The following is a 14,092-nucleotide window of genomic DNA, read 5'->3' on the forward strand; positions in this document are numbered from 1 at the left end:
ACGGATATTGAATGCTTATTCTGCAAGCTCATATGATTTCTATCCTTTATTTTGCAAATGTGTGGCATATCACGCTGACTGGACCCTCCCTAGGTCCCTGAAATAAATTCCACGTGATCACAGTGTGTGTATGATCTTTTAATGTACTGTTGATTTGGGTCAGTTAATATTTTGTCGAGGAGTTTTGCATCTATATTCATCAGGGATATTTGTCTACAATTTTCTTTTCCTGTGGTGTCCTTTTCTAGTTTTTGCACCAGGGTAATGGCTGGCCTCATGAAATGAGTTTGGAAGTGTTCCTTCTTCCTCTTTTTTTGGGGGAAGAGTTTGAGAAGGATTGGTATTAATTCCTAGAGTTCACCAGGGACACTGTCTCGTCCTGGACTTTTGTTTGTTGGGAGGTTTTTTGATTACTGACTCAACCTCCTCACTAGCATCAGTCTATTCAGATTTTCTAATTTTTTCATGATTCAATCAATCTTAGAAAGCTGTATGTCAAAACATTAATTTTACTTAAATGCACTCCCTCAGACTCCAATTGGGAGACTGGAGACAGATGGCAAGAAAAACTGCCAGTATATTCCCAAATCAAAAACAGAGAATGACTTCTTGGACACATGACCTACTATGAGCTCCACAGACAGAAGAGAAATATTAGATAGCTTTATTCGGAGTTTTCAATCTACTTAGGAAAACAAGATAAATGCACACAAAACTAAGAATGGCTTGCATAGCATGATTCCTAAGGATGACCAGTATCTGGAGGGAGTAGTGCCTAGAACAGGAGCAGAGGTTCTCTGAAAACATAAATGAAGGGGAGGCCTGATCAGAGGACCCTGAGAACTCCTGGATGACAGTATAGTTGCAAACATGGAGACAAGGAAGGCTTTTGAGCAGGTGCCATGTCTGATCTCTCACGCAAAGCCATCAATGCCCCAAAGGACAGGAAGTATATTTTATGGAAACCACTCTCACACACTATTGACTTCTGTGCCCTCGCTAGACTTGAAGGCATGATGTAAGCAGTGAAAACAGTAGTGTCATAATGCTCATGTCCCTGTGTGGGCAGAGTGCTAGTGGGCAGTTTGGATTCAGATGCAGCAGAAATTCAAGGACCAGGTTAACCTAAATAGGGATGAAAGAGAAGAAAGGGATCAATCCCAGGTTAAAACAGGAAGTTAGTTCCCAGAGCTACATACTTCTCACTAATAAGCTGTCAGCACTTTTTCCAAACTCACAAAGTAACATGACCCTAGGAATAATGTTATATAATGCAGCCCATTATAATAAAATCATAGATAGAACAGCCTCCCCCTTTGGTGGCCAAAATACATGTAAAATATATCCTCCTTGGGTGCACAAAAAGCCACTCCAGTGAGATGAACTATCCGTGCCAATACAGGATACACCTGTTAAAACTAAAGCAAAAGATTCCAACCACCACCAGGAGCCTCCCGAGCCCTGTAGCCTGTGAGGGGTCCCACTGCAGCTCTCTGGCCTCGGGACTTCTGCCTCAGCCTCTGCCACTAACTTGCCTTTTTTTTTTTTTAATAAGATTTTATTTATTTATTCATGAGAGACACACAGAGAGAGGCAGAGACACAGGCAGGGGGAGAAGCAGGCTCCATGCAAGGAGCCCAATGTGGGACTCAATCCCTGCACCTGGGATCACGCTCTGAACTGAAGGCAGACACTCAACCGCTGAGCCACCCAGGGGTCCCTCTAACTTGTTTCTGAGTCACCCTTGAGCCCTTTCCTTTGCCCTCCCCCAAGCTATAGACCAAGTGGAAACAAGAACGCTTCCTTCTAAAGAAAAAAAAAAAAAAGATTTAAATACCAGATTAGCAACCAAGGATAGGATGAAAGGTTATAATTCTGTCATTGCTAATAGCATTCTTAGCCAAAGACAATTAATTAACTATGAAAGTGCAATTTTGCTGAAATTTCTACAAATGTACTATTTAATAATGATGTTCAGTATCAGATTTGGAGAAGGAAGTTGAAGGGAACTGAGATGACTGCTCCATCCCAGGCCTTGTATCAATCATCACCAACCCATTTCTGCCACAGGACCTTTGCATCTGTTGTTCCTTCTATCAGAAAAGAACGCCCAACAGATAACCACTTGGTGTGCTCCCCAGTTTCATTCAGGCTTCTTCTGAAATGTCATCTTCTTAATAAGGCCTACAGTCAACTCTCTGAAAATAGCAATGCCTTCCTCCCCTGGCAATATAATTCTCTAGTTTCTCCACAATAATTCTCACCACCTGACAGATTTTATGGATTGTTTGCTTTTTTTTAATGGTTTTTAAAAACTGTTTATCTTCTCTCACTGGACTACAAACAATGTGACCAAGAACAGAAACTAACAGACTCATGAGAAGATTTAAATAATTACACATTAAATGAAGGCTGTACGAATTTATAGTGCTCAGTAGATCATTGATAACAACCGATATAAACTAAAATGTAAAACAGATTATAAAACATGTCGAACAAATCTGGTGGGTTTAGAGTAATAACTGCAATGGATATGGAAGGATGTTCTGTTTTCAGAAGTACTAATCCTGTGTTGTTGTTTTTTTAAGACAGAATTTTCAATCAGATAAATACTTGGGTGAAAATCCTCCCAGTTAACTACCATAACTGGGAGTGTGAGGCAGAGAGATGACCTGTGGCTGAACTGTGTTGGATGTGGTGCGCCAGCTCGAACTCCAATGAGGACATCTCCTCCTGGGCCCTCTGACACCCCTACTAAAGCCTGTCCATCTTTGCCTGCAGCCCTAGCTCCTAACACAGTGCCTAGCACATAGAAGCCATTAAACGAGTATTTGAATTCATAAATGGAAGCAGGACAAAGACTATTTTCAAACATAAGAATAATTTAGATTAAATTATTATTAAGTATATTAAAGACTAGCAGCCAGACAGAGGAAATGGCTTCTGTGTTTCTAATCCAAACCCTGGAAGTAGCCCAGATGCCAAACATATCATTTGGGCTTCTTACTCATTCCAAACAGGCCCCCCTTGTTCATTTCTGCTCCCAGAGCAGAAGCTCTTTACAAAAGACGGAAACAGAATTAAGGGGGTTGAAATTATAGTAGCTGTTTGATTAGCTACTAGATCTTTTATTTAAAGCATTTAACATAGAAGTACATAAATGATTATGTCACAATCTTTAAAAATATTGTGATAACTATATTTCTATATAATTGGTTTCCTTTGTAATCTTATGTTTTATTATATGCATTTAAAAATATACTTTGAGGGATCCCTGGGTGGCGCAGCGGTTTGGCGCCTGCCTTTGGCCCAGGGCGCGATCCCGGATACCCGGGATCGAATCCCACATCGGGCTCCCGGTGCATGGAGCCTGCTTCTCCCTCTGCCTGTGTCTCTGCCTCCTCTCTCTCTCTGTGACTATCATAAATAAATAAAAAAAATAAATAAATAAAAATAAAAATAAAAATATACTTTGAGATGCCAATCAAAGGCTTCATCAGTTTGCCAGAAGAACTCATGAAAAGACAACAATCTTTTAAGAACTCCGGCTTGAGAGTGTAGGAAAGGCATCAAGGGAACTTGTTCCACTCAAGCTAATAATTCTGTCAACATAAAATCAGCTGGTAAAGGATTTACTGGGGGACTCTTGGACAAGAATGGCCATGTCTTCGGAGAGAGGTCATGACAGCCAGGAAGGGTAGGGCTTTAGCTAGATATATTCAAGATGTCTAAGGGGTAGACATCAAAGGAAACAGAAAGAAGAGAAGTATAATATCAAAACAAGACTGGAAAATAAAAATCATCCAACAGGGTTAAGAATTGCCAAAGGCTGGGCAATCACAGAACAATCTAAGAACAGGGGAAGGAACTAGGAAAACCAGTTCATCCTCCCAGGAATTTAATAAGCACAGATTTTTAAAAGGAAACAAAAGAACATCTTCTCCTGTATTGGATGGTAAACTCTTCCAGGAAAGAAAGTGAGCCTCACTCATCTTTGCATTCCCATGACCTAGCACTGGGTCTGCCATAAGCCCTGAATAAACGCAGGCCGAACCGACACGTAAAAGCAACATAATCAATCATGACTGTAAAAAAAAAGTGGCAATCAGCTGTAGGAAAAATATTACCCATAGTCATAAAGTTTTAAGACAGCCAAAAGCAATGTCATATTAACAATGTAGTAAAAAAATAAAAAGAATTAAGAAATGTCTGAGCATGATAAATGTTAAATTCAGAATTGATCTGCTGGTGTTGGGGATAGGTGTGGGGAACCAGAGATTCCATCAGGGGCTCACAGGAGGTACTATGTCTCATGGATGCTACCTATTGTGTGTGTCCAGAATATTCTGTAAAAACTTTTTGGTAAAATTTTAGAAAAAAATAGGCTTAAGGATTTTTAAAATTCTGCTCAGAGTGCCAGGAAAAGCAAAGAGACAGACTAGAGCTGATCGTGGTGAAAGAGTAATGTTACAGTAAATGTTCTCTAACTAGAACTCAAGGGGCGCCTGGGTGGTTCAGTCAGTGGAGTGTGCAACTCTTGATCTTGGGGTTATAACTTTGAGCCACAATGGGTGTAGAGATTACTCAAAATAAAATCAGTTAATCAATCAATAGAACTCAAGTCTTATTTTGCATCTAACATTCCCCCCAAAAATATCTTTTCATTCACTCAGTCACTTAACAGACTGTGTGGCTGATAATACCTACTATGTGCTAGCATGGTTCTGGGGATAAGGAAATGAACAGCATTGATAAGGTCCCTGCTCTAACCTTATACTCTAAAGGGAGGAAGGGATGGTGATTAAAACAGCAACAACAAAAAAGTCCATAAATGGTACTTCCACAGGGAAGCAAGGTCTTTGCAGATGCCATTAAGTTAAGATGAGGTCCCTAATACAATAATTGGTATCCTTGCAAGAAAAGGGAAACTTAAACACAGACACACACAGAGAGATGGCCATGAAAACACAAAGGACAGTGGAGTGGTGCGGCCATAAGCCAAGAAGAGCCAAGGATGACCAGCAACCAACAGAAGCTAGAAGAGTCTTCACTGGAGCCTTCTGAGGAAGCACAGTTCTATCTATACCTTGACTTTTGACTTCTACCCTTCAGAATTGTGACAGAATATAATTCTGTTGTTCCAGGCCATCAAACTGTGATACTTTGTTATGGTGGCCCCAGTAAAAGGGTTGCAAAAGGTGGGATCACTGATGGGAGAAGCAACTTGCAAGACTCATCGCAGCTCCCTAACCTTTGTGCTAATAACCTGTATCAGAAAGCATCTCAACTAAAAAGGCTGCCAAGTGACTGCCACATCGCTCCTAGATGAGGAAGTCCTCACCACGGTACCAGTTTACCCAGGATCTGTGTCTATCCAGAAAGCACTTCTTGATTCTAGAACAGAAGTTTCTCTTTCATATTCAGTGGATGGTAAATCTACCCACTGGCCCTCCATCTACCATCAAGGACCACAGAAAATAAGCAGTGGCCCTCCTCTTCCTCACAGCAACTTTTCACATTTTTTTTAAAGATTTTATTTTTTTTATTCATGAGAGACACAGAGAGAGAGAGAGAGGCAGAAACACAGGCAGAGGGAGAAGCAGGCTTCATACAGTGAGCCTGATGTGGGTCTCGATCCCAGGAGTCCAGGATCACGTCCTGGGCTAAAGGCAGGCACTAAACCGCTGAGCCACCCAGGGATCCCCGACTTTTCACATTTTTTAAATGAAAACCTATCACGTCCTCTTGAGATTTTTTTTTAAAGATTTATTTATTTATTTATTCATGAGAAACACAGAGAGAGGGAGAGAGAGGCAGAGACACAGGCAGAGGAAGAAGCAGGCTCCATGCAAGGAGCCTGATGTGGGACTCGATCCCGGGTCTCCAGGGTCACACCCTGGGCTGCAGGCGGCGCTAAACCGCTGCGCCACCAGGGCTGCCCTTGAGATTTTCTTTTAAGTTATATAAGTCTATGTTGTTTTGGTCATTTTCTCTTGTGAGTCACTTATTAATTCAGCAGATGAACTGATTTAATGTGCCGAGCACTGCTAAACACACTGGGATACTACAGTCGGTAAAAAAATCTCTGTACCGTGGCTTACACTTTAGTAGGAGAAGCAGAGGAAACAGGATAGACAAGTCATATATGTGCAACATGAGCTAGTGACAAGAGCTCAAAGACAAAGTATACATGTCAGGTAGAGGTAGTACTTCCAGACAGTGTGGCCAAAGCTGGTGATCCTTACATAAACATCTGAAGAGCTGAATGGAAAAGCCATGTGGATTTTTAGGGCCCCCAAGAGGGGTCATGGCTGGAATGTTCCAGGAAGAGCAAGGAAGCCTGTATGGCTGGAGCAGAGGCAGCAAGGAGGAGGAGCAGAGCCAAAGCAGGGCCAGGTCACACATAGCCTCGGGTGGAGGTGAGGACTTTGACTTTCATTCTTGATGAGGGGGAGCCAATGGAGGGAGCCAATAAAAAACTGACATGGCCCATCTTATGAGGTGCTTGTTTTCCGTTTCATTTTGTTTAAACTTGCTTACTTAATAAATCTGTGAAAATTTGTTTATCCAACCTGCCAGGCGCATAGCTAATAATATCTAGCTGGCTGTGGTTATGAATAATGGTGGTTATGTGAGAAACATAATCAAGACTTCACAGCATAGAGGTGCACTGCTCAAAACTAACCATCTAGAGCTGCCCAACTCTTCCATTAGTTTGTGATGGAGACATAATGAGCTTGCTGTGAAAAATAACCCTGCTATTCTACAAGCTTGTACTTGTGCTCCAGTGGAACCCAGTCTGGTACTATCCAAAGAGCCCGAAGTGAAGCCAGTGTAGGCATGGAGACAACAGTCAGAAGGCCACTCCAATAATCCAGGTAAGATATGTTCGTGTCCTAGACTCCTCATTTGGCCCACTGTTTTTGTAAATAAAGTTTTACTGAAACACAGCCATGCTCTTTCATTTATATATTGTCTGTGGCTGCTCTTATGGTACAGAAGGAAAAACAAATAGTTGTGACAGAGACTACAGAGTCTGCAAAACCAAAAATACTTACTATCTAGCCCTTTACAGAAAGTTTGCTGACTCCTGATCTAGAATATGAGGTAAAAAAGAAAAGGCAACGTTTTAGGCTTAAGCAACTTGAGAAAAATGAACTGCCATTTATTGAGATGGGATTCTAGGAGAAGACAAGATGTGAGGAAATATCCAGAGCTCAGTTTTGGATGTGTTAACTATGAGATGTTTCTGAGATGACATCAGAGTCTGAGATTCAAGAACAGTTCTGGGCTAGAGAAATCAACTGGGACCAGCAGCTTGGAGATAACAATTAAAGCTGGAAAACCAGATAAAATCAGTAAATCAACACAGATGGAAAGGACAACAGGTTAAATATTGAGTCCTAGACCCCTGACATCTACAGGTCAAGAGAAATGAAAAAGAACCATACAAAGCTGCAAGAAGAAACAGAAAGGATGAAAACCACGAGAGTGAGGATCTCAGGAAGCCAAAAGAAAGCATGTCAAGAAGAGGGCCAAAGCCCCATCACCTGAGACTGTGATGGTGACTCAGAGCACAGGAGGCCTCACTCATGTGGATTCGAATTAGCAGTGGGTGCAAGGACAAAAGAAGGAGACAGAGGACAGGCAATTTGTGCACCAGAAGTTTTGTTGTGATGCAGAGCAGAACAGTGGGGTGGAAGCTGGCAGGGGAAATGAGATCAGGAGAGTTCCTTTTTATGTATTCCCATGATGGGAGTAGGAACAGCATGTATAATGACTGCTAAAAAAATAAGTTTTCTACTTGCAACAGAAACCCCGAGGAAGCAGGAAAGATGGGAAGTGCTGGGGCAATGGCTCTGAGTAGGGGAGAAGAGATGGCATCAGGGGACAGAATCCGGTAGAAGTGGATGATTCAAACTTAACAAGACAAAAAGAAAAAAAAAAACTTAACAAGAACCGGCCACACATACAGGCAGGCAGGAGGATGTGGGGATGGGAAGCTTATGGGAATCTCCTGTCATCTGCATCTAAGGTATGAGCATGACTCTGACATGGGCCTCCTTCCTGCCTGTTGCTGATGCAGTGAGAGCTCAGGCCCCTTCCTTTCCCCCAGGTCTCCCCCAACAGTTCCCAGCATTTCAGGTGGGACTTGGTCATAGTGAGACAAACAGGACTGTGGTCACAGTGAGACAAATAGCACTGTCCGGTAGCACTGTTTCCAAGGAAAGGGTAAAAACCCAACTGGAATCCTGAGCCCTTCCCTTCTCAGAAGACCATCACAGCTTCTCAGAGGTGTACAGAGAATACATTTCAGGCAAACGCACTGTTTATAACTGATGATGTGGCATAAGCATCTCTCACTTTTATAATTAACAGAAGGATGTACAAGCATTTATGTTTACAAGGGGAAGAGTCTATAATGATGTCTAACAAGGCTTATGGTAACAGAAACTGCAAATACTTTTAACTGACAAGTTACTTAGTTCAGAAAAACAGATTATGTGGAAGGCAACTAAGGAAAAGTGCATTACCATGACTGCAGAACTAACAATCATATTAAATTATTTGATGACATGACAGTGAATGCAGGTCTGAATGCACCTGCTTTTTCAAAATTAGAATCCTAATCATAATACTAATTATAATGGTAATAATTCTTATGTTCAGCAAAAAGTTCACCTGATAAAAGACAGATGTTTTCAAATATAGAGTATGCATCAATGTAACTGTTTCCCAACAAAAAGTCCCAACAAAGGATATCAACCTTGAGCCCATTAATTATAAAGAAAAAATTTTCATAATAGTTAAATAATTGTCAATGAGATAGTTATAAAACATCCATCAGTAAAACTTTTACACTCTGAAAATTCAGTGTTACAAGACAATGTAAAATTTAAAAAAGGAAATTCATATAGAGACTTGTTATTTTGACCATTATTTCAATCTTGCATTTTCAGATGATTTTATCATAAAAGAAAAGTACCAACCAAACTCATAAAATCAGGTAAACCAAATTAAGTCTTAATCACTTTGCCATCGGAGATTAAGACCTGATCCTGTTTGAAACAAACAACGAAAGTCATGGAAAAGAAAACCATTAGGTTTAACACGTCATCACCAAAATGAATAGAGATTAACCAAACACAATATAATGATCTTAACCTTTTAAACTACCGCTTGCAGGATTTTAAAAAGTTGCTGTCCAATTCATTTCACCTTATTGTGAAAATGTCACAACCTAGAAAGCTTCCTAGAAAGCTATGACTGAAATTATAAATGGGTCCCAGGTACAGAGAAGTAAGGCTTACCTGATGCACCTATAGGGGAGGTAGCTGGGGTCATGTTGTGGACATTGAGACCAAGGCTCTGGGAAGGGCCTGGGGCTGATGCTGCGATAGGAGGCCCCAGAGGGTTCTCCCTCTGGGGCGAGGTGAGTGGGGTGGTTGGCTGGGAGGTCTGTCCACCAGCAAGTCGTGCAAGGCGCCTCCGTCGGATCTACAACAAGGAGAAAAGACATTTGATTTTTCAACCACAGAAACACAATTCTGCCTGAGGCGAACAACATTAACATTGTCAGCAACCATAAAAAGCCACACTGGAGTTTAACAGCTAAATATACCTTGAGAAAAAAGGATTCATTCAAAACAAGTAATAACTTATCATACTAGAACGTTTACAACCACCTCACTTTTTAAAAACTGCATTTGGGTGGCTCAGTGACCGAGTGTCTGCCTTCAGCTCATGTCATGATCCTGGAGACCTGGGATCAAGTCCCGCATCGGACTCCCTAAAGGGAGCCTGCTTCTCTCTCTTCTTCCCTCCCTCTGCCTACGTCTCTGCCTCTCATTTATTCATGAGAGATACAGAGAGGCAGAGACGTAGGCAGAGGGAGAAGCAGGCTCCATGCAGGGAGCCCAATGTGGGATCGATCCCGGGACGGGGACCTCAGGATCATGCCCTGAGCCAAAGACAGATGCTTAACTGCTGAGCCACCCAGGTGTCCCGAAATAAATTATTTAATAAATAAATAAATAAATAAATAAATAAATAAATAAATAAATAAATAAAATAAAATAAAATAAAAACTGCATCTTATTGCCTTACAACCCCTGTTTATCACACTTCCTTAACTGATAATGTGAATCCACCATAAGCACACTATACTTTTAAACTGAATCTTGTTGTTTTTTTTTTTTTAAGATTTTATTTATTTATTCATGAGAGACACAGAGAGAGAGAGAGATGCAGAGACACAGGCAGAGGGAGAAGCCGGCTCCACGCAGGGAGCCTGACGTGGGACTTGATCCCGGGTCTCCAGGATCACACCCTGGGCTGCAGGCAGCGCTAAACCGCTGCACCACCGGGGCTGCCTCGAATCTTGTTATTTTAATAAAACTGTGTAACTTCGTTATTTTAAAGAGCTGAGTTGTTTGTTTTTAGAGAGGAAGAGAGAGGGGGTAGGAGGTGGGAGAAAAGGCAAAGAGAACCCCAAACAGGTTTCACACCCAAGGGCTCGATTTCATGATCCTTGAGAGGACCTGAGCAAAAATCAAGAGTCAGATACTCAACCGACTAAGCTACCCAAGCTCCCCTTAATAGATAAGATTTTATTTTATTTTATTTTATTTTATTTTTTTATTTATTTATGATAGTCACAGAGAGAGAGAGAGAGAGAGGCAGAGACACAGGCAGAGGGAGAAGCAGGCTCCATGCACCGGGAGCCCGACGTGGGATTCGATCCCGGGTCTCCAGGATCGTGCCCTGGGCCAAAGGCAGGCGCCAAACTGCTGCGCCACCCAGGGATCCCAATAGATAAGATTTTAAATAAATACTCAATTTAATTCACTAAAACAAAAGTTTCAAAAGTAACAATCGTTAAACCAAGACAAATTTTGCCATCGCTTTTAGAGCAAAGTAACTGGATTTTTCTTACTTAATTGCAATAAAAATATAATCTGCCACTTCTTCCTTATAATACTCCAGTGATTACAATTATCTACCACAAAATTCCAGTGGATCACAGAAATGTTTCCCTCTCATTTTGATAGTCATTAATTCAAAACTAGGCAATAAACTCTCACCAACCACCTGCTGTCCCAGGTAGTGAGGACATCTAACTACTGTGATAAGGCTTCTCCCTCTACATAGGCATCAAAGAAGCAAATCAACTAGGCTGACACACTCATTCCATTACAAATAACGAAGAAGAAAAAGTTAACCTCTAACAAATGCTAACTGGGATGGACCTAATTTGAAATAAGAATCTGTCATTCTAACACTGCAGAAAATCTGCTCCTTCTATTGTTCAGACAACCAAAGACATCCTGATTCTTGACCCCACAGCTGAAAAGCCCACTCCAATGCCCCTGCTGCAAATACATCAACGAATTTACACAAAATCCTGAAGTTGTTTGGTTGTTTATCTATCTACTTCACTAGATTAAATCCCTTGAAGGAAAGATCAGGTCTTAATTACTAAAAATAAACACTGAGGGACACCTGGCTGGCTCAGACAGTTGGGTGTGTGACCCTTGATCCCAGAGTTGTGAGTCTGAGGCCCATGTAGAGGGCAGAGATTATAAATTAAAAAAAAATAAAACTGGGGCAGCCCCGGTGGTGCAGCAGTTTAGTGCCGCCTGTAGCTCAGGGTGTGATCCTGGAGACCTGGGATCGAGTTCCACATCAGGCTCCTTGCATGGAGCTTGCTTCTCCCTCTGCCTGTGTCTGCCTCTGTGTGTGTGTGTGTGTGTCTCTCATGAATAAATAAAATATTTAAAAAATTAAAAAATTAAATTAAACACTAACTCAGCACTTTGCCTTCTAGCCATGTTCTCAACACTTTATACATCCATACTCACTTATCCTCTTAATGAGCCTTTGTAGGTACTTATGCCCACTATATATATGAGCAAACTGTGGCACAGAGGTTATATCTTTGCCTAATTAGTAAGTGGCAGAGCTGGAATATGAGCTCATGCAGTCTGGCTCCAGCACATATGCCCTCACCACTAACCCAACAGTCTGGGGATCTCTGGGGGTCTCCAAGACCCTTGTAGAGGATATGCTGAGGCCAAAGCTATTTTTACAATATCACTAAGACATCTGCCTTTTTCGCTCTCATTCTCAAGTGTCTGATGGAGCTTTCCAGAGACTACGTGACATGTCATGTTGCAACACTTAAATACAGAATTTAATATGAGAATTCAGCTCTATTCTAGTAAATCAGACACTAAAAAGCCTTGCAGAAGTGAAGACAATGTCATTTTTCTCACTAAAGTGTTTGTTTTGGAAAATCTTCACCATATCCTAAGAGTGCAAAGGAGTCCTGAGACCAAACTTCTGAGAAGCAGGCCACCCTCTCTTATTCATCCTTATCTCCCTACTGTCTGTAACAGGTGCTCAGCGCTCACTCCCCGAACAGAGAACAGTGAAGGTCATTACAACTCATCCAAGGGAGAATTGGGATTGAGATGAAAAAACTCACTGCAAGAGATTACTGATTTCTCTCATGAACACTTACTGGGGGTGGAGTGTGGGGATAGTGGCTCAGAAATTCCCACCCCGACCTGTTCCCAATCCAATTACTCAAGCCAGAGACCTACGATTTGTGTTCACTGCTTTCTCACTTCCCCATCTCCTCAAACACAGTTTATCACCAAGCTCTGCTCGTTCTACCTGGGTCCACCCTCTCCTCTCAGCTCCTCTGCCATAACCCTATCCAGGCCATCACCCTTTCTCACCACACCCTCTGCAAAAGGTCCTAATGAATCTGTATCCACTCTGGCATGGTGAAAACAAAGGCTGCATATTGTTTTCTTTAATCACTTTCAAGATTTCTGAAATGCAAATCAAACCACAATGAGATAACGCCTTATACCCACTAACATGGCTGCCACTGAAAAACCGTAAAACAACAGGTGCTGGTGAGGATGTGGAGACTCTGGAACCCTTGTGCACTAGTGATGGGAAAGTCAAGTGGTGCAGCCACCATTTTAAACAGTTGGGTGGTTCTTCAAAAAATTAGAAATAGAATTACCATAGGATCCAGGAAATCCACTCCTAGGAAACTGAAATACCCAAGAGAATGAAAGCAGGGACTCAAAGAGCAATCTGTTCACCCATGTTCACAGCAGCATTATTTGTAAGAGCTAAGGTGTAGAAGCAACCCAAGTGTCCATCAATGGATAAATGGATAAACAAAATGTGGCATATACATACAATGGAATATTATTCAGCCTTAAAAAGGAAGGATGCTCTCACACAGGCTACAACACAGATGAACCTTGAGGACATGATACTGAGTGAAGTAAGCTAGTCATAAAAAGACAAATACTGTATGATTCCACTTATATAAGGTACCCAGAGCAGTCAAATTCAGAGAGACAGAAGGTAGAATAGCAGTTGCCAAGGGCTGGGGCGATTTTAAAAATCTAAGTATAGAATAAAATCCTAAGCGATAAGAAAGCATGTTATCCTACTTTCCCCCACAATCTATTCTCCACGCAGCAATCACAGTAATTCTTTAAAAACACAACCCAGGACAGCCCCAGTGGCGCAGCGGTTTGGCGCCGCCTGCAGCCCGGGGCGTGATTCTGGAGACCCAGGATGGAGTCCCGCAGTGGGCTCCCTGCATGGGGCCTGCTTCTCCCTCTGCCTGTGTCTCTGCCTGCCTCTCTCTCTCTCTCTCTGAATGAATAATAAATCTTAAAAATAAATAAATAAACAAACAAACAAACAAACAAGCAAATAAATAAATAAATAAAAATAAAAATAAAAACACAACCCAGCCTCTCCTGCCCAAACCATTCAATGGCTTCCCTACTGCACTTGGAATAAAAACCAAGTCCTCACTGTGTTCTATGGCGCAACCTGCTATGTCTCTCCAGGCTCCTGGCACACCACACTAGGTGGCAACCATGCTGGTCCTTTGACAGTTCCTAGAGCACCTTAAGCTCTATCTTACCATCAGCCACTTGCAATTCCTTAAGCCTAGAGGCAATTTTTCTAATTCTTGGCATGGCTGGTTCTTTCCCTTAGTTCCATTCTCAGCTTAAATGTCACTTCCTCCTAGAGGACTTCCCTGGTCACC

At 41.8% G+C, this 14,092-nt stretch overlaps 1 protein-coding gene across 3 annotated transcripts in view; it reads right to left on the reverse strand.

Moving 5' to 3' along the window:
• The window catches only part of UBE4B (ubiquitination factor E4B), a 125,190-nt gene that overhangs the window by 74,705 nt on the left and 36,393 nt on the right, over window positions 1-14,092 (reverse strand). For all 3 annotated transcript variants that reach the window (XM_077891262.1, XM_077891261.1, XM_077891264.1), the window contains exon 2: window positions 9,312-9,498. In XM_077891262.1, coding sequence (XP_077747388.1) covers window positions 9,312-9,498 — 187 coding nt within the window. The remainder of the gene's footprint in view (window positions 1-9,311; window positions 9,499-14,092) is intronic.

This window comes from Canis aureus, chromosome 3 (assembly GCF_053574225.1).
Source record: "Canis aureus isolate CA01 chromosome 3, VMU_Caureus_v.1.0, whole genome shotgun sequence".
Taxonomy (NCBI): domain Eukaryota; kingdom Metazoa; phylum Chordata; class Mammalia; order Carnivora; family Canidae; genus Canis; species Canis aureus.